At 50.3% G+C, this 22,200-nt stretch overlaps 1 protein-coding gene across 1 annotated transcript in view; it reads right to left on the bottom strand.

Annotated features, from left to right (window-relative positions):
* Positions 1-13,364, bottom strand: part of mav (maverick) — a 148,846-nt gene extending 135,482 nt beyond the window's left edge. Inside the window, exon 1 of the mRNA XM_069300695.1 lies at positions 12,839-13,364. Coding sequence (XP_069156796.1) covers positions 12,839-13,195 — 357 coding nt within the window. The 5' untranslated portion in view covers positions 13,196-13,364. The remainder of the gene's footprint in view (positions 1-12,838) is intronic.
* Between the last annotated feature and the right edge of the window lie 8,836 nt (positions 13,365-22,200).

Genomic DNA, 22,200 nt, shown 5'->3' on the forward strand with positions numbered 1-22,200 from the left:
TTGAAGTTAGTGCCCCTGGGACCAGGGTCACGGAACCTGGGAGGAAACCACGGGCACGGAACGTGGGAGTGAGTCTCCCATGAAAGTAGTTACGCAACTTAGATTCTAATTTGCTTGAATTAGGTTTGCTAGACTTAATATTGACTCACACGCCTGGGGAGTACCCTGGAGGCGCCAGTGGAGACTCTTGCACACACACATATGACGCCACCGACGCCTCGGGAAATCCTCGCCTGTGGGCGCCAGCTCCTTCGTCGCTGATGCAGATATGTTCTTCGAAGTCGTATAGTTACAACTTTCCATTTTTTTGGTTATGTCTACGAATCGCGTGTGAGCTTAGTCATCTTAGCTGTAGCTGAGCTGTAGCTCTTAAGACCCGCCTCCTGTTACAATATCTTCTATTCTTGCTAGTGCAATATAGAACAATGGGGTAATTACCTGAAGGAAATATTTTATCAAATTGCAGATAATCCACGAGTATTTTGTCGATTACTGCTGACCTGAGCCTCGGTGGGATTTACCTACAGTGGGATTAATTATATTGTCCTTTAATCTGTTGTGTGTTTGAAATGTAATCCTGTTTCCACATGTTATCTAGCCCGCATCCTCTGTCTGAAGCCTCGAGTCCACCGTCCTGTACCTTGCCTGATACAGGTTGTATCCCCCCTCCCCCCCTCTCCCCTCACTGTATTCTAGCAATCAATCAAAACTTTATTTACAAACGGATATACACTTAGGATATAGTTTATACATAAACTTTCAATATAACATTTATGATATAATCATTGTGATTATATACTGCATAATGTAGATTTAGATTTAGATATAGAAGCACTTGCTAAGCCTGGTTCTTAAACTATTTGATCTAAATAAATTCGTCCAATAGATCCTGAAACAATCTTTTTCCATATTTGTAACGTACGTATTTTTTTTCTGTTCTGTCCATTGATTTAGACTGGTCGGTACAGAGGCTGCTCCGGTGCTTGCAGAGTCGGCGTTCGATTCCCGAGGGTCCAAAGCGTTTGGGCATCGTTCCTCCACTCCAGCCTCGTATCCCAGCTCATATCCTGTCCTATCCTGGCCATGGGCTATGTAGTCACTCACCGGCTTAGCGTTTTCAACTCATCATAGCCTCTCCTCTGTGGCATCTCCCTCTGTCAGGTCAAGTCAGGTTAGGTCAGGTCAAGTCAGGTTAGGTCAGGTCAGGTCAGGTTAGGTCAGGTTAGGTCAGGTCAGGTCAGGTCAGGTCAAGTTAGCATCGCGTGTATAGGGGATCTCGTAGTATTCCCTATTCCCTATCCGATATTCCCAACGAGATCTGTACTACGAGATCAGTCATTAGCCTTATAACCGGGTTCCTAATTATTGCTGGTTAAACGGAGGCGAAGAGTTAAAAGGATCGATGTTCAGGCAACTCTCTCTCTCTCTCTCTCTCTCTCTCTCTCTCTCTCTCTCTCTCTCTCTCTCTCTCTCTCTCTCTCTCTCTAACACTCACCCATAAGCAATCTCTTTCTCAGTGACACCAAGAAGATGGTCTCCCGACCCTGGTGCCTCCAGGGACCCTCGGCCTCACCAACAAATGGAGCGAGACAGACACCTAAATTTAAATCTATTGAGTGTTGTAGCGGTGCTCCTTCACACCACCTCCTCCTCCTCCTCCTCTAACACAATCACACCCTGGAATATCTTGATTGAATGCATGAAGGAACGAATGCACCTTCCCCTTCCCCACCATCCCACTTCCTTCATGAGACGCCAAGCCCAGCACCTCTTCCATGCCCTTAACATTAATGAATGTTACTCGGGAACCTCTTAGTAGAAGCCATAACGACGTGTGATTGGTGTTCTGGTGCCACATAGACAGAGTCGAGGATCACCTGGTGCTGCTGGAGGTCGAAGGTCGACCTCCAGGCCCAGTACGTCAAGGGATTGCCAGCTCTAAGAGCAGTTAACACCAGCGAATAACATCAGTGTTATTTTTTTGAGAGGTTTTGAGTAGTGTAAGATTTATAAGGATCCGCAACACAATAATTTACATTATTTATATTAATAATTAACATTCTTCTTATTATTGTAGTTGCAATTGTATTATCATTATTATTATTTTCAATACGTCTCTAATATTTTTAATTTAGCATTTTGCTCTTAAAATAAATCTGAAAATGTCCATAGGAAAGAAGGAAACAACACAATAATGATTAGAATGTGGAATAAGTGTTACTAATTAGTCTTCAACAGTTGCATCTTGTGTTATTACAGCTGGGGGGGGGGGGGGGTCCATGCGGGTGCTGCGTACTCGAGTGCTGGCCTCAGACAGGCAACAAACACTGCTTCTTATTTTGTTGCTGTCTGTCTGTTGTTTGTGTTGAAACAGAAATAGTGGATTTATCCTCCAGTTGCTAATTCCTTCACTACGTTCTCGAACAGGAAGAAACAAAAGAGTGGATATGATCACAGCATACAAGATACTGAGGGGGAATAGACAAGATAGACAAGGACAAAATGAGTCTGATAAATCTAAGGAAAGACTTATATATATACCTTGTACGGCGTTCACAAGAGGAATGAACTGAGAGAAGTTGTGGAAGCCACCTCCCCCACCCACCACATACCTTAACACCCCCGATTCAACAAAGATTTCCAACGCCAGAATATATATATATAGGACCAGTTGGCGAGGCACGGAGAGCTAGATCTAACTTTCTCGTTGTCACGTTAGGGAAGCACTGATAGGTTAGCACCACCACCACACCGATACCCACTACCACAACCACTAATTCAACCACTACTACTATCACCACCACCACAACGACTACCACCCCTCCCTTAAAGCCCCATAAAGCCCAACAAACAGTTGAAGGAGGGGTCTTTTACATCGTTCTGGGGGTCTTTTACATCGTTCTGGGGTCTTTTACATCGTTCTGGGGTCTTTTACATCGTTCTGGGGTCTTTTACATCGTTCTGGGGGTCTTTTACATCGTTCTGGGGGTCTTTTACATCGTTCTGGGGGTCTTTTACATCGTTCTGGGGGTCTTTTACATCGTTCTGGGGGTCTTTTACACCGTCCTGGGGTCTGGTTCATCGTTCTGGGGTCTGGTACACCGTCCTGGGGTCTGGTACACCGTCCTGGGGTCTGATACACCGTCCTGGGGTCTGGTACGCCATCCTGGGGTCTGATACACCGTCCTGGGGGTCTGATACACCGTCCTGGGGTCTGGTACACCGTCCTGGGGTCTGGTACATCGTTCTGGGGGGTCTGGTACACCGTCCTGGGGTCTGGTACACAATCCTGCGGTCTGGTACACCATCCTGGGGTCTGATACACCATCCTGGGGTCTGATACACCGTCCTGGGGTCTGATACACTGTCCTGGGGGTCTGATACACTGTCCTGGGGTCTGGTACACCGTCCTGGGGTCTGGTACATCGTTCTGGGGGTCTGGTGCACCGTCCTGGGGTCTGGTACACAATCCTGGGGTCTGGTACACCATCCTGGGGTCTGATACACCATCCTGGGGTCTGGTACACCATCCTGGGGTCTGGTACACCATCCTGGGGGTCTGATACACCGTCCTGGGGGTCTAATACACCGTCCTGGGGTCTGGTACACCATCCTGGGGTCTGGTACACCGTCCTGGGGGTCTGATACACCGTCCTGGGGGTCTGATACACCATCCTGGGGGTCTGATACACCGTCCTGGGGTCTGATACACCATCCTGGGGTCTAGTACACCATCCTGGGGTCTGATACACCGTCCTGGGGGTCTGATACACCGTCCTGGGGTCTAGTACACCGTCCTGGGGTCTGATACACCATCCTGGGGGTCTGATACACCGTCCTGGGGGTCTGATACACCATCCTGGGGTCTGATACACCGTCCTGGGGGTCTGATACACCATCCTGGGGTCTAGTACACCATCCTGGGGTCTGATACACCGTCCTGGGGGTCTGATACACCGTCCTGGGGTCTAGTACACCGTCCTGGGGTCTGATACACCATCCTGGGGGTCTGATACACCGTCCTGGGGGTCTGATACACCATCCTGGGGTCTGATACACCGTCCTGGGGGTCTGATACACCATCCTGGGGGGTCTGGTACACCGACCTGGGGGTCTGATACACCGTCCTGGGGTCTGATACACCCGCGTTAGAGGAGTGTATTGACTGAGAAGTGTGTGTGTGAGCTGAGAGCGCCGAGGGCTGCCCCACCAGCACAAGGCGTGACGCAGTATATAATTTCAACAATTAAAATGAATATTTTTCACTCTGGGGTCCCCCCTGTCCCGCGAGTGCAAGAAATATATACCCGTAGCCCGTAGGAGCTGTCTGACTCCCAGGTTAGTTACTGCTAGGTGAACAAGGGGGGGGGGCATCAGAGGGGGTGAAAGCCCCCCATATTTGTTTCCGCCTCCGCCGGGGATTGAATCCGGAACCTCAGGACTAGGAATCCCGAACGCCGTCCACTCAGCCGTAAGGCCTAGGGACCCAATATATATATACGCCTGTAACAACAGAAGTGAGGTTATGAATGATGACGAATCATTGAGTGAATCAGCTGCGTGACTCAGTGAGTAAGGCAGGTGCATGTGCTATTTGTGGCACCCCTCCCTCCCCTCCCCCCTCCCCCTCGCGGCACTGGCACTGGGGGGGGGGGGTTGTCCCCACCTATTGTGGTACTGACCCCTGGGACTCCCTCACTCTCTATCACTGACCCCTGGGACCCCCCTCACTCTCTACCACTGACCCCTGGGACCCCACACTCTCTACCACTGACCCCTGGGACTCCCTCACTCTCTATCACTGACCCCTGGGGCCCCAAACTCTCTACCACTGACCCCTGGGACCCCCTCACTCTCTACCACTGACCCCTGGGACCCTCTCACTCTCCACCACTGACCCCTGGGACCCCTCACTCTCTACCACTGACCCCTGTGACCCCACACTCCCTACCACTGACCCCTGGGACCCCTCACTCTCTACCACTGACCCCTGGGACCCCCCTCACTCTCTACCACTGACCCCTGGGACCCCTCACTCTCTACCACTGACCCCTGGGACCCCACACTCTCTACCACTGACCCCTGGGACCCCTCACTCTCTACCACTGACCCCTGGGACCCCCTCACTCTCTACCACTGACCCCTGGGACCCCCCTACACTCTCTACCACTGACCCCTGGGACCCCCACACCCTCTACCACTGACCCCTGGGACCCCCCTACACTCTCTACCACTGACCCCTGGGACCCCTCACTCTCTACCACTGACCCCTGTGACCCCACACTCCCTACCACTGACCCCTGTGACCCCACACTCTCTACCACTGACCCCTGTGACCCCACACTCCCTACCACTGACCCCTGGGACCCCTCACTCTCTACCACTGACCCCTGGGACCCCCTCACTCTCTACCACTGACCCCTGGGACCCCTCACTGTCTACCACTGACCCCTGTGACCCCACACTCCCTACCACTGACCCCTGGGACCCCCTCACTCTCTACCACTGACCCCTGGGACCCCTCACTCTCTACCACTGACCCCTGGGACCCCACACTCTCTACCACTGACCCCTGGAACCCCCACACTCTCTACCACTGACCCCTGGGACCCCCTCACTCTCTACCACTGACCCCTGGGACCCCTCACTCTCTACCACTGACCCCTGGGACCCCCACACTCTCTACCACTGACCCCTGGGACCCCACACTCTCTACCACTGACCCCTGGACCCCCTCAGGTAGACAGAATAAACGTAAGATCAACGCGGTAGACGCATCAACGCGGTAGACGTATCAACGCGGTAGACGTATCAACGAGGTAGACGTATCAACGCGGGAGACGTATCAACGCGGTAGACGCATCAACGCGGTAGACGTAGCAACGCGGTAGACGTATCAACGCGGTAGACGCATCAACGCGGTAGACGCATCAACGCGGTAGACGCATCAACGCGGTAGACGCATCAACGCGGTAGACGCATCAACGCGGTAGACGCATCAACGCGGTAGACGCATCAACGCGGTAGACGTATCAACGCGGTAGACGCATCAACGCGGTAGACGCATCAACGCGGTAGACGTATCAACGCGGTAGACGTATCAACGCGGTAGACGCATCAACGCGGTAGACGCATCAACGCGGTAGACGCATCAACGCGGTAGACGTATCAACGCGGTAGACGTATCAACGCGGTAGACGGATCAACGCGGTAGACGGATCAACGCGGTAGACGGATCAACGCGGTAGACGTATCAACGCGGGAGACGCATCAACGCGGTAGACGGATCAACGCGGTAGACGTATCAACGCGGTAGACGTATCAACGCGGTAGACGTATCAACGCGGTAGACGTATCAACGCGGTAGACGTATCAACGCGAGGCTTTCTCTTCGACGCGAGCCGGAAATATATGCGACTGTTTCCGCTGCTAAATTCCAGTTTACACAATTGGAAACTATCTTTAGGTCCTAATTAATTATACTCGACCGTGAGATTGGTAAGTGTGTGTGTGTGTGTGTGCGCGTGTGTGTGTGTGTGTGTGTGTGTGTGTGTGTGTGTGTGTGTGTGTGTGTGTGTGTGTGTGTGTGTGTGTGTGTGTGTGTGTGTGTATGTGCGTGTGTGTGTGTGTGTGTGTGCGTGTGTGTGTGTGTGTGTGCGTGCTCAACTAAATATGCTTGCAAGGTCAAGTAGGTAAATGTCAGCATCAAATGCTGTCAACAGCATTTGATGCTGTTGAGGCACAAGCAAGCAAGCACAAGGAGGACATTTATGATCTCTTGCAAGGAATCTTTAAGTCAAGATTATACACTGAATACGTACGTTAGACTAGTTTTTAGAATATGCAGCCTCAGCATGGAGGGGGTGGGGGGGGGGGTGTTCCCTCACCTGGTAAAGTACAAGAACAAAATATTGAGAAAGTCCAAAAATCGGCCACGAGACACGTACCAGAGATAAGAGACATGAGCTATAAGGTCAGACTAAGATGATAACTTTGAGGAACTAGAACTCTCGACCCGAACCAGGTAAGTCCACACACAATTGCGCATTACTTTTTTGTTTTTGGTAACTAAAAAGAGAGAAGGGGGAGGGTGGGGAGGACCAGGCAGCAGCAGCAGCATTCACCCTGATTGGATAAGAGCCAGTGGAGCGTGGATTGTGATTGGACGTTTGGAGCGTGCTGGACTCCAGACCGGTTTTTGGGGGGGGGGGGATTCGAAGGTTTCACCGACAGGTGTTCCAGCGTGGGGCGAGGTCTCGGCCGACCTTGGTCACACACGGTGAAAGACCTCGCGAGGCTTATCCAGAGACAGACCAGGCCATTGGTGGCTGTGTAGGGTCTTCATTCCTGCTGTTTCCGCAGCAGGAGTGCTGCGGAAACAGTACCGAGCAGTTACTACTGTTGCTACAACTACGTCTACAACTACTTCAATTACTTCTACTACAACCTCCGCTACTACTACTAGTAGTAATGGTACCTGGTTGATGGGGTTCTGGGAGTTCTTCTACTCCCCCAGCCCGGCCTGAGGCCAGGCTTGACTTGTGAGAGTTTGGTCCACCAGGCTATGGTAGTAATAGTTCGGCAACTACTGCTTCTGTTTTAATTAATGAATCTGAAGACACTTCCCCCATCATAAGTTTCCACAGTCTGAACAACGAGTCGTAATATAATTCCTAAAATCAGCCCGTCCTCCAAACAAAGATCCAAGAGTGATTCCATGCACCCGCCAAACCCCCTGTTTATGAATGAAAAGCGGTTTACACACGACTCACAACTGCTGACGTTCGAACACTTCCGGAACAAGTGCTTCACTGACGAATTTTGTTCGAATCACAACGCTATAAATGCTTCACCCACGTACTACAAATACAAATAATCGCCAACAGAACCTAAACACCTGACCTAACCTAACCTATGCCTATATATATACACAATATGTTAATATATTATAATATTAATTTATACTTGAGAAAATTCCCGTTTTGAATGAACAGCATGTTAAAATTGCGTCTGTGGGGTTGACCGCTGGATGTAATGGACTTGAGTCGAGGACGGGTTGCCTAAAATACACCCAAAGTGTTTTGTATTTTTTCAACGTCACGTAAAACATCATGATCATCGTACCCATAAAACCTCCAAGACCGGAAACCCCTGCACAAGGAAGCACCAACCAGAAGATATATACAAGCTCTGCCTTCGGTTAAGGTCCTTTGCGCTCCGTAATTCCTTCATACACCCACGAATATTATACGATCAGCTCTCTGACATCAAGGGGGGGGGGGCAAATTTACGAAGCAGTTACGCAAGCACTTACGAACCTGTAAATCTTTTCTCAATCTTTGGCGGCTTTGATTACAATTTATTAAACAGTTAATGAGCTCCGAAGCACCAGGAGGCTGTTTATAGCAATAACAAAAGTTGATTAGGAAGTTTTCATGCTTGTAAACTGTTTAATAACTGTAACCAAAGCCGTCAAAGATTCAGGAAAGATATACACGTTCGTAATTGCGTAACCGCTTCGTGAATCAGGCCCCTGGTGTCCTCTACTGATTCCATATATGACTATAACTATCCTGTGAGATGGGAGAGATATTGGATGAATTTGTAGTTAGCTTTTTTATCCACACTGTGTAATCTTTTATACAGAATAGGGTTGGGACACATTGCTGTGTATACCTAAGCTTGTTAAAAACTAAAGAAATTGGGTTAATTGTTCCTTGCTCGGATCAAGGAATCATTGTGCTCGAAACCGTCTCTCTCTCTCTCTCTCTCTCTCTCTCTCTCTCTCTCTCTCTCTCTCTCTCTCTCTCTCTCTCTCTCTCTCTCTCTCTCTCTCTCTCTCTCTCTCTCATCACGTATTAATTAGCTCCTGGAGAGAGAGAGAGAGCGAGCGAGCATGATTCAGAACAAGATATGTGATTCTTTAAACAATCACAAAATGAACACACAGATAAGGACACTTGATTCTTTAAACAATCACAAAATGGACACACAGATAAGGACACTTGATTCTTTAAACAATCACAAAATGAACACACAGATAAGGACACTTGATTCTTTAAACAATCACAAAATGGACACACAGATAAGGACACTTGATTCTTTAAACAATCACAAAATGGACACACAGATAAGGACACTTGATTCTTTAAACAATCACAAAATGGACACACAGATAAGGACACTTGATTCTTTAAACAATCACAAAATGGACACACAGATAAGGACACTTGATTCTTTAAACAATCACAAAATGGACACACAGATAAGGACACTTGATTCTTTAAACAATCACAAAATGGACACACAGATAAGGACACTTGATTCTTTAAACAATCACAAACAAACACAGAGACAGGACAATATTCTTGAGGCTTCAGCCCTTGACAAGAGGCTTCTGGAGGGTTTGGCTGCTAGACCGTCTCAAGTGTTGGTCTGAGGTGGAGCAGCTGGTCTTGTTGGAGACCACCACCACCAGGTGGCGCACACGAGTGGTGGTGGTGGTGGTAGTGGTGGTTGTGTGTGTGTGTGTGTGTGTGTGTGTGTGTGTGTGTGTGTGTGTGTGTGTGTGTGTGTGTGTGTGTGTGTGTGCGCGTGTGTGTGTGTGTGCAATAGCAGCTGGCTCGTGTGGGGACCAACATATGCCTTGCGCTGTATTCTAGATTATTTTTATGTTACTTTACCAGTTCCATCCATTCCATTCTTCTACCCCGTCCATCCCACCCCTCCCTCTATCTCCCAAACCCTCCCTCTCTCCCTCAATCCCTCCCTCCCTCCCTCACGGCAATCCTCCCATCCTGGGAAGTAGAAGAGGCAGCTTCTTTCATCCTCCTCTCAGCTGACGCGGGATTTTCGCGTCGCGTGCAAGGAATGAGGGAGACTATTGCCTAATGCTACTCCTGCCACCCCCCTCCCTCTCTCTCTCTCCCCCCCCCTCACTCACTCACTCACTTACTCACTCACGGCTAGTGGGCCTGTCCTCCCTACCTACCTACCTCTCCCCCCTCCTGTGGCCTCATAGGACAGACATTAATCAAAACAGAGGCACAGATTCATGGATTGTGACCAGCGAGGCTATTTCTGAACCCTCTGTTTGCTCTTGTGCTTGTGTCACGTTTCAAGCGCACGCACGCACGCACGCACAAAACACACACACACACACACACACACACACACACATACACACACATACACACACACACACACACACACTGACTGACTCCATACACAGTTTCAAATGTAGATATGACAGAGCCCAGTAGGCTCAGGAATCCGTACACCAGTTGAGTGACAGTCGAGAGGCGGGACCAAAGAGCCAGAGCTCAACCCCCGCAAGCACAACTAGGTAAATGCACAACCGGACATTGCTCGTCCCCCCCCCACCCCCCCGGAGTGTGCTCATCACAAATTAGTCTTCAGGATGACGACGACTATTCGGGCAAACCATTCTGGTCAATTATGACGAATCTTTGAGGATGTGACGAATTTATCAGGGGGAGCCTGATGCATCTTATCAGGGGGAGCCTGATGCATCTTATCAGGGGGGACCTGATGCATCTTATCAGGGGGGACCTGATGCATCTTATCAGGGGGGACCTGATGCATCTTATCAGGGGGGACCTGATGCATCTTATCAGGGGGGACCTGATGCATCTTATCAGGGGGGACCTGATGCATCTTATCAGGGGGGACCTGATGCATCTTATCAGGGGGGACCTGATGCATCTTATCAGGGGGGACCTGATGCATCTTATCAGGGGGGACCTGATGCATCTTATCAGGGGGGACCTGATGCATCTTATCAGGGGGAGCCTGATGCATCTTATCAGGGGGGACCTGATGCATCTTATCAGGGGGGCCTGACGCATGCATCTTCTTCGCGGAATTCTGACGCATTTTATCCATGAATCCCGCCACATCCCAGCGAATAGCGACTCATTTTATCCCTGGATTTTAACGCATACTATTTTTTTCCCTTCGGGAAATGACGACACGTGTTCTAACTTAGAGAGATTTTCTTGATTAGTAGGACGCTGGCTCTCCTTGCCCCCTTTAACTCCAATCCTTGCCCACACCACCACTAACATCACCACTGATACCACCACACACACCACCACTAACACCATCGCTCACACCACCACTTACACCACCACTAACACCACCACTGATACCATCACTGACACCACCATTAATAGCACCACTAACACCACCGACCACACCTCCACTAACACCACCACTAACACCATCACACACACCACCACCACAACAAACCCTCACCCCTCTAACTATCCACTTCAACCCCACCAGCGATCACCACTTCCAACCACCCACTACCACACTAAGACCCCGAGCCCTATCTTCACCACACACCACAACAACAACTTACCTACCACCCTCACCACCACCACCACCAGCGCCCTCACTCCTCACGCCACCACAAGCCTCAGAGAACCACGCCCTCCAGAAGGGTGACAACTGAAGCAACTCCTCCACACGAGGTCATCACAGACATAAAACTAAGACTCGCTGTGTCATTCTCAAACCTTTAAGGCTCTCACTCACCTTGTAGGTAGTTAGGTGCTAATATATCCTGTTCCAACCGCGGCCAGATACCAGCGTAATCCCCCTCCCACTCCGTTACATCACCGGATTACCCCGCCCCCCCTTCCATCACTTCAGTAACAGGATTGTGTTTTGTCTTGCAAAGTGGCGGGAAAGCATTTACGACATGTCTCCCAATATATCGAGAGATGACAACGATACCAGCTGGCCTGACACCGCCGTCAAACAAACTGCCACCCGCATGACAAAGTGTCAAGGCCTGACAACGGGGAATATATATGTCGCTTGACCGTATATGACGCCGCGGGCAGCGGGACCATCACTTCACATCAACGGCCTTGACCCCCGCCAAGAATTACACATTATACGTTGGACTGAGGTGATCCTGTTGGCGTCCGAGACAGTGAGAAACAAAACTACCACCTCTGGAATAATTGATTGGGGGGGTGGGGGGGGGGAGAAGTTATAGGGGTGAGGGATTGGGTGTTGGGGGAGGAGAGGAGGGCGGGGGGGGGGGGGGGGTGGGAGAGAGGGAGGGGGGAACTTGACATTGAAATACGGTGGTGCGTCCCGTAGAGTTAGGGGAAACACATCCCCCCCCCTACCACCCCTCCCGGGTCATCAATCATACTGGTAGTGGAATAGCAACGATTCATACGCTTTGCTGGGTGCTGATATCTCTCCCTCATCCCCCCAATACCTCTCCCCCTTCCCCTCCCTCATCCCCAACACCCCCCCTCTCCTCCCTCACCCCACCCGCTCCAAGACGGGTGTCATGGGCCCAGACTAGCCCACAGCGTGTGTCAAGCGGGGTGACACCTGGCTGGTGACACCTGACTGATGACACCTGACTGGTGACACTTGACTGGTGACACCTGGCTGATGACACCTGGCTGGTGACACCTGGCTGGTGACACCTGCCTGGTGACACCTGGCTGATGACACCTGGCTGGTGACACCTGCCTGGTGACACCTGGCTGATGACACCTGGCTGGTGACACCTGCCTGGTGACACCTGGCTGGTGACACCTGGCTGATGACACCTGACTGGTGACACCTGGCTGGTGACACCTGGCTGGTGACACCTGACTGATGACACCTGGCTGGTGACACCTGGCTGGTGACACCTGGCTGATGACACCTGGCTGGTGACACCTGGCTGGTGACACCTGGCTGATGACACCTGACTGATGACACCTGGCTGGTGACACCTGACTGGTGACACCTGACACCACAGCATGATAAACAAGGACGTGTGTGACACTAGACCTCCTACCTTAGACCTGAGAGGGATGGCTGTCAGCCCCAGACCATCCAGGATCTTCTGCTTGATCATATCCAGATCTTCAGCCGACCACTCAAAATCCTGATCGTCGTCCTCGTCCTCATCGTCCTCCTCGTCCTCCTGACTGTCCTCAGCCACGTCAGTGGCGTCCTCCTCAGCACGGAGAGGGTGAGGCGCATGAGGCGTGAGGGAGTCTCTCACGACGCCCCCTACTTCGGGTAGACCACTGTTCGAGCCCCGATTGAACACATATTGCGGGTTGACTGCTGTAGTGGCTCGTGCTGCGGCCCGCTGCAAGAGGGGCAGGAGCAGTAACGCCCCAACCACCGTCACACTAATCACTTTCATGTTTGGGGGGGGTCGTGTGTGAGAGTGAGAGGGGGGGTGGGAGGGTGAGAGAGAGAGAGGGGAGGGGGAGAGGGGGGGAGGGTTGTTAGAAGGTCGAATCACTGTCACGTGTTATCTGTCCCACTAAGCCAGCATGACACAGCGCGCACGTTCATACCGCACATCCAACAAATGCGGGACTGTCAGCCCTCCTGGCTTATATATGCCGGTGACTGCTCTTTGGCTCCGCCCCGTCCTATCCGCGCCGCTCATTGGCCGTCGCGGCGCAGCCCCCCAGCTCTCTCTCTCTCTCTCTCTCACACACACACACACACACACACACACACACACACACACACACACACACACACACACACACACACACACACACACACACCTCGCAGATTCTTGTCCCTTCATCTCTTCCAGTTACTCGTTAATATCATTTCCTGGAAGGTGACCCCGCGGCGCGTTATAGTAGCAGGGGTCAAGGCAGGGGGTTTGGGGGGGGCTGCTGGAGTGGCTGGCGCGGGCGCTTGCGGGTGTAGGAGAAGGGGGGGGGGGCTGCTGGGGGGGCTGGCTGGGGGGGGCAGCGCGTGTTGGAACTGACCATGCAGCACGCAGCCCCCAGTTCCGGTTCCCCCCCCCCCGGGGGCTGTGACGTCGACCAGCCGCCGCGCGCAGACGTCGTGACCTAGGGGGCACTTAATACTCTTGTCGCCTCGTCTAAGTACCTTTAGGGGGCAAAAGAGGTCATTACCGCGCATCTTCGAGAGGGGGGATGGTTGGGGGAAGGGGGAAACTCCCCCCTCCTTCCCCCAACAGGACACCAAACCACCCCCCCCCCAATTCCCCCTTTTCATCCCCCTCTCTCCCTCTGGAAGGGGGAACACTTAACATTGGTCAACCCGTCTGATTTCCCTCTCACGTTGTAAATCAGCTCTTGTCCTGTATAATCAATGGCTAAACATAGATTTGTGGAAAGGAAGGATTGGTTGTGGGAGGGGTTTTATTTTTTTTTTTGGTGGGGGCGATTGGGCCAAGGGAAAAGGTGTTGATGTTGATTGGAGGGGAGAGAGAGAGAGAGAGTTGGTGACGATGGTGAAGCTCGTAAGAGAGTTGTTGATGATAGTGAAGATTGGTGGTGATGGTAAGGGGGATGAGTTAATAGTGAAGATGGTGATCGAGAGTGGGTGGTGGTGATGGTGAGGATGGTGAAAGTGGCTGAGTGATTTGAATGACGATGAAGGGGTTGGGGGGGTGGGGGTGGTGAGTTGGTGAGAGTTTGGGGCGATAGGGACGAGTGATGGTGAAGTAGTGATAGTGAACAAGGATGATAGTGGGAGAGTGTCAGTGATAGTGAAGGAGGCGATGAAGGGAGCAGCATCACCACCCACCGAGCCGCCGCTCAAATGAACGCCACTCACCCACGAATTCACGGTCACCGCTCCAGGGAGGGAATTGTGTTACCTCCAACAGTGTAAGAGAGAGAGAGAGAGGGAGAGAGAGAGATAGAGAGAGAGAGAGAGAGAGAGAGAGAGAGCAGATGGAGAATGAGAGGTAGGTGAGAGAGAAGGAGAATGACAAGGGAGGTGGAGAGAGTGAGAGAAAAGAGAGATGGAGAGTGAGAGAAAGGAGAGATGGAATGAGAATAGTTTTGGGAAATATTGATAAATACCCATCAGTGAGTAATGATATACACACACCGAGTATTGATATATTTGTCGTACCGAATAGCCAGAGTTGCCTAACAGGCCGAATTTTCGTGAAATATTCATTTCTTTTCCGAAAATGTTTCTTATGAAATTAAAAAGTTTTCATTCTATTCTATATGATTGCAATTTTTATGTTAATAAAGTCAAAACTAACATATAAATTTGATCAAACCTAACCTAACTAACCTAATCTAACCTATCCAAACCTATCCTAACCCAACATAACTTAATATAACTTAGTAATTCATGTTCCTAATATAATAGATTATTATTGTTAGAAAAGAACCTATCTGGAAAATAAAATTTGAAAAATAAACGAAAAAAAGAGTGAAAATAATGAAGAAAAAATCATTCTGCCTGTCAGGCACATCGGGCCTTGCATAATAGGCCAATATTGTGCTGGTTCAGGCTATGTTCGGCACAACATAAACACCAGTTTATGTCGATGTACATGTACACATTAATGTACAGACCACTGAGTACTAATGTACACACCATAGTGAGCATCGATGTATTTAATGATAAATACTATATAGCCTGTTTGTGCTCCATGAGTAGTACTTACTTTCAAAGTACATTTGGCTCGAGAAATTCCTTAGAAGCTATACATGGAGTCTGTCTCAAGCAGTTCCCTTCCTAGCCGGTCGGACACTACCTATTGGGAGCCGGTTGGCCGAGCGGACAGCACACTGGACTTGTGATACTGTGGTTCAAGGTTCGATCCCGGGCGCCGGCGAGAAACAATGGGCAGAGTTTCTTTTACCCTATGCCCCTGTTACCTAGTAGTAAAATAGGTACCTGGGTGTTAGTCAGCTGTCACGGGCTGCTTCCTGGGGGTGGAGGCCTGGTCGAGGACCGGACCGCGGGGAGGTTATCTTGAGGTTATCTTGAGATGATTTCGGGGCTTTTTAGGGTCCCCGAGGCCCGGTCCTCGACCAGGCCTCCACCCCCCAGGAAGCAGCCCGTGACAGCTGACTAACACCCAGGTACCTATTTTACTGCTAGGTAACAGGGGCATAGGGTGAAAAAAACTCTGCCCATTGTTTCTCGCCGGCGCCTGGAATCGAACCCAGGACCACAGGATCACAAGTCCAACGTGCTGTCCGCTCGGCCGACCGGCTCCCTGATACTAAAGCCTAATATACTATACTTCGGGATACTAAAGCCCCGAAATCATCTCAAGATAACCTCAAGATAACTAGCGAGTTCCAGGTATTTGCTGTTCCTACATTGGTAAGATGTCATTTTTAGGTTCTCTGTGTACCCTTGGTGAGTGCCTGACAAAAGAACGTCGTTTTTCGCTCGTATGCGTTTCCTAAGGCCAAAAAATGTCGTACCAGAAAATGAAAGCGGCTGGGGAAAGTGACGTACTGTTCCCGTTTTCAGTTTTGGGTCCTCTGGTAGGTTAGGAGAGGCCACTTTATATTGACCGTTTTCTTGACGTTGGGGAACTTTAGGAGGACGTCGGGCTGGTCTCATCACCTTGGATTTTGTTCAATTAAAGCTGTGTTCTCCTTTATCTTTGGTGATCTCGTAGTGTTCAAGAGCTGCTTGGTTTGTTATCATCCCCCTCAGTTCAAACACTTTTCTATGTCAAGTTCAAGTTCAAGTCCTTAGTATCTTAGTATCTTAGTATTATACGCTTGGGGCCAAGTGTCTGATCCTACCAAGAATTCTCTCCATCATACCAAGTCAATATTCTTTCTGAGAGTATAACAATGTACTACATCCACCGCTCTCTTCTTCAACCCGTTAACCTTCCAAGACAGAATCCTCACGCTATTTTTTTTGCTCTTATCTTCTTGAGGTTATCTTGAGATGATTTCGGGGCTTAGCGTCCACGTGGCCCGGTCCTCGACCAGGTCTCATTTTTGTTACACATCCCGAGGAAGCAGCCCGTAGCAGCTGTCTAACTCCCAGGTACCTAAGCCTCAGGACTACGAATCCGAAACGCTGTCCACTCAGCTGCCCCCTGACAGCTGAGTTAATAAAATCTGCAGTGAGTTTTCAAACTCGTAATTTTACTGTTTTCCTCAAATTTACTGAGAAGCAAAAGCCCCTTTAGGCTTATGCAGCTGCTGACATCCAAGGAGATGTTATTCTTAACTATTTCCTCAAATTCTATTCTTTCTGAACCGATTCATCTTACATGTTGTTACAACATTTCCCACCACAGAGGTTTGAACACTGTCATCACCGGTGGATAGTTCATTTTGCTGAATCTCTTCCATCAGTGATACTCCATCTTCTTACTCACTCTTTATTTTCTTCCACCTCCGTTTCAATCCCCACTTCAACCCGTCTACCTGCCATAGCTAATTTTTCCTAGTGTTTCATTCCTTCTGTCTCGTGTTCTCTTTTAAGATATTCCCAAATCTGTGTACCGACCTCAGAGTCCACGACGCTGCCCTGAACCTCGTCACCACCAGGGTACACTTTTCCGGTACATTTCCTACTGCCACTAAGCTACTAGCTACGGTACACTAAGGGAAGGTACACTACCACTACCTTAATCGTCGCTGTTCCTTCCTTTCCCTAACGTTGGTCACTCAGGGAGCTATCGTTGTCTCTCAACTGTTTCTACCTTGTTCCTGAGGAACGGTCGTTCTCCTCTTTTAGAACTTCGTCTATCCTTCTTGTAGGAGCCGGCCTGGAATCTCTCAGACGGGGCCTCATGGGCATTGTCGATACCTCGACAATTGCAGCAAGAACTTTTCTCCTTTTCCAATCTGGACTCTACACTCGCGAGTCATGTTTTTTACCGCAGGATCTGGGGTCAAACTAGCATTTCCAAAGTATATGTTCCCGACGAGAACACTTCATCCATGATATGGGTTCCTAAATATATTTACCCACTTTCCTGCAGCCAAAGACCCTGTACAAAAAGTCTGTCAGGAACCTCACCCCCTTCAACAGGTCAACTGTATCCCGCCAAACTCACACACACAGAAACTACGACGTTGGTACAACGTTCGAATAATTTAACACCTCCTAACCAGTTATAGCAATCAATATAGCAAGTTGTAACAACGTTCTAATACGTCATAAACACGCTAAGCCAAGATGTAACAACTTTATAACAAGTTGAAACAAGCGGAAATTAGAGACAATTACGGTTTGTGTTTCCAGGGATGGCTGTGCTTTTCACCACGAATAATATTCTTCGCCCTCACAATCCTTTCATTGTTGAGATAAAGGAACTCGGGGTTCAGATATGTTGGCAACTTGAAGACAATGACCTTCTTGTGAGTTGTTTCTATTTCAGGAGTAACCAAAACAACATTCTTAAAGCCATCAGTGTTTAATATTCCACTGCTTCGTCTGTCCCAACTGATGTGTAGGGCTGGTTCACACCTTAAACAATGGTTCGAATTCACAAAATTCCTTGGTCAATTGAACTAAGGTTGGTTTAGAACTGCAAGGGATATTTTTTTCCTTGTCTCTTTTGAAGAAGTAATGAAGTCTTCTGTCGAGTTCCTCACACACACTTCCCTGTCATTCTCAGTAAATGGGACTTTCCCTTTGCTTAGTTTTTTACTGTATCAGCAATGTTCTTTTTCATGTTTTTCTCCTTAGTCTCAGGTACTCATTTCTGACCCTGTGGTTCCGACCACTTTGACTGGATGGTAGGGCGACGGCTTTGCTTCTGGCAGGTCGGCGTTCAGTCCGCGACCGTCCAAGTGATCATGGGCACCATTCCTTTCCTCCGTCCTATCCTAAATCCTTTGTATATCCGTTCAAAGTGTTGTATAATCACAATTAATGGCTTGGTGCTTTCTCCTCATACCTTGAGGTTACCTTGAGGTGCTTCCGGGGCTTAGTGTCCCCGCGGCCCGGTCGTCGACCAGGCCTCCTGGTTGCTTGGGTTTACCTTGGTTCGTGTAATTTCCCCTTACTCTTAGTAAATCCTATGTCTTAAACTAGCCACCCCTTTGACATAGATAAATTATCACTGGCTACCAGAAATTTGTGGGTTGAGGAAGTCCTTCAAATTTTGTATGGTCGTCACTATGAGATCTATGTCTCAAGCATGATATTTCTGCTAGAAATTCTTAAATTTTTTCCCTCCATATTTCCAGTTCTTGAACAGGTCATGCCTGTCTCTACCAACTTCTTAAGAGATAACACAAAGTAATCACTCACTCAAAATTAAACTTCAAAGTTGATTTTCATTCTGTGTAACATTCAGGGTAAATATCAGATCAAACTGTTGCTCGTTTATTAGTATTTAAGACTCTTGTGAATCATTGGTATTATTATTAGTAAAGGTATTATTATTATTATTATTATTATTATTATTATTATTATTATTATTATTATTATTATTATTATTATTATTATCTTGGGAAGTTTCATTGGTGTGGTGCCTATTACATAGTGACTGAATACATCACAACCTTGGTTTACCAATCCTTGAACCTTGTTCTTCATAATCAACAGGGCCCCACCCCTCTCTTTTTTTCCTCTCTCCTATCTTACTACATAAAAAGTCTTTAGTAACTGTGCATTTGTTAAGAGTCCAAATAGTTTTGTTTCTCTGAGTGCAATTACTTTTGTATTATCCCCGTGTGTGTGTCCATTCCCTATGTTCAATTACTTTGTTTGCAATTCCATCTTTGTTTATGTACGGGACACTAAAGCTCATATTATCCAGTTATCCGTTTCACGCTCCCTTACCTTTCATTTCAGGTAATTTAATGTATACTAATTATAACACCTTGACTTCATAATTGTCATAGAGAAGCCTGGTAAACTACCATGCCAGCTGGGGTGGGGCCTGGTAAACTACCATGACAGCCGGGGAGGGGCCTGGTAAACTACCATGACAGCCGGGGAGGGGCCTGGTAAACTACCATGACAACCGGGGAGGGGCCTGGTAAACTACCATGACAGCCGGGGAGGGGCCTGGTAAACTACCATGACAGCCGGGGAGGGGCCTGGTAAACTACCATGACAGCCGGGGAGGGGCCTGGTAAACTACCATGACAGCCGGGGAGGGGCCTGGTAAACTACCATGACAGCCGGGGAGGGGCCTGGTAAACTACCATGACAGCCGGGGAGGAGCCTGGTAAACTACCATAACAGCCGGGGAGGGGCCTGGTAAACTACCATGACAGCCGGAGAGGAGCCTGGTAAACTACCATGACAGCCGGAGAGGAGCCTGGTAAACTACCATGACAGCCGGAGAGGAGCCTGGTAAACTACCATGACAGCCGGGGAGGGGCCTGGTAAACTACCATAACAGCCGGGGAGGGGCCTGGTAAACTACCATGACAGCCGGAGAGGAGCCTGGTAAACTACCATGACAGCCGGGGAGGGGCCTGGTAAACTACCATGACAGCCGGAGAGGAGCCTGGTAAACTACCATGACAGCCGGAGAGGAGCCTGGTAAACTACCATGACAGCCGGGGAGGGGCCTGGTAAACTACCATGACAGCCGGAGAGGAGCCTGGTAAACTACCATGACAGCCTGGGAGGGGCCTGGTAAACTACCATGACAGCCGGAGAGGAGCCTGGTAAACTACCATGACAGCCGGAGAGGGGCCTGGTAAACTACCATAACAGCCGGGGAGGGGCCTGGTAAACTACCATGACAGTCGGAGAGGAGCCTGGTAAACTACCATGACAGCCGGGGAGGGGCCTGGTAAACTACCATGACAGCCGGGGAGGGGCCTGGTAAACTACCATGACAGCCGGGGAGGGGCCTGGTAAACTACCATGAAAGCCGGAGAGGAGCCTGGTAAACTACCATGACAGCCGGGGAGGGGCCTGGTAAACTACCATGACAACCGGGGAGGGGCCTGGTAAACTACCATGACAGCCGGGGAGGAGCCTGGTAAACTACCATGGCAGCCGGGGAGGGGCCTGGTAAACTACCATGACAGCCGGGGAGGAGCCTGGTAAACTACCATGACAGCCGGGGAGGGGCCTGGTAAACTACCATGACAGCCGGGGAGGAGCCTGGTAAACTACCATGGCAGCCGAGGAGGGGCCTGGTAAACTACCATGACAGCCGGGGAGGAGCCTGGTAAACTACCATGGCAGCCGGGGAGGGGCCTGGTAAACTACCATGACAGCCGGGGAGGAGCCTGGTAAACTACCATGGCAGCCGGGGAGGGGCCTGGTAAACTACCATGACAGCCGGGGAGGAGCCTGGTAAACTACCATGGCAGCCGGGGAGGGGCCTGGTAAACTACCATGACAGCCGGGGAGGAGCCTGGTAAACTACCATGGCAGCCGGGGAGGGGCCTGGTAAACTACCATGACAGCCGGGGAGGAGCCTGGTAAACTACCATGGCAGCCGGGGAGGGGCCTGGTAAACTACCATGACAGCCGGGGAGGAGCCTGGTAAACTACCATGGCAGCCGGGGAGGGGCCTGGTAAACTACCATGACAGCCGGGGAGGAGCCTGGTAAACTACCATGACAGCCGGGGAGGGGCCTGGTAAACTACTATGACAGCCGGGGAGGGGCCTGGTAAACTACCATGACAGCCGGGGAGGGGCCTGGTAAATTACCATGACAGCCGGGGAGGGGCCTGGTAAACTACCATGACAGCCGGGGAGGGGCCTGGTAAACTACCATGACAGCCGGGGAGGGGCCTGGTAAACTACCATGACAGCCGGGGAGGGGCCTGGTAAACTACCATGATAGCCGGGGAGGAGCCTGGTAAACTACCATGACAGCCGGGAGGAGCCTGGTAAACTACCATGACAGCCGGGGAGGGGCCTGGTAAACTACCATGATAGCCGGGGAGGAGCCTGGTAAACTACCATGACAGCCGGAGAGGAGCCTGGTAAACTACCATGACAGCCGGGGAGGAGCCTGGTAAACTACCATGACAGCCGGGGAGGGGCCTGGTAAACTACTATGACAGCCGGGGAGGGGCCTGGTAAACTACCATGACAGCCGGGGAGGGGCCTGGTAAACTACCATGACAGCCGGGGAGGGGCCTGGTAAACTACCATGATAGCCGGGGAGGAGCCTGGTAAACTACAATGACAGCCGGGGAGGAGCCTGGTAAACTACCATGACAGCCGGGGAGGGGCCTGGTAAACTACCATGACAGCCGGGGAGGGGCCTGGTAAACTACCATGACAGCCGGGGAGGGGCCTGGTAAACTACCATGACAGCCGGGGAGGGGCCTGGTAAACTACCATGACAGCCGGGGAGGGGCCTGGTAAACTACCATGATAGCCGGGGAGGAGCCTGGTAAACTACCATGACAGCCGGGAGGAGCCTGGTAAACTACCATGACAGCCGGGGAGGAGCCTGGTAAACTACCATGACAGCCGGGGAGGGGCCTGGTAAA

Source organism: Procambarus clarkii, chromosome 44 (genome assembly GCF_040958095.1).
Source record: "Procambarus clarkii isolate CNS0578487 chromosome 44, FALCON_Pclarkii_2.0, whole genome shotgun sequence".
NCBI classification, from domain to species: domain Eukaryota; kingdom Metazoa; phylum Arthropoda; class Malacostraca; order Decapoda; family Cambaridae; genus Procambarus; species Procambarus clarkii.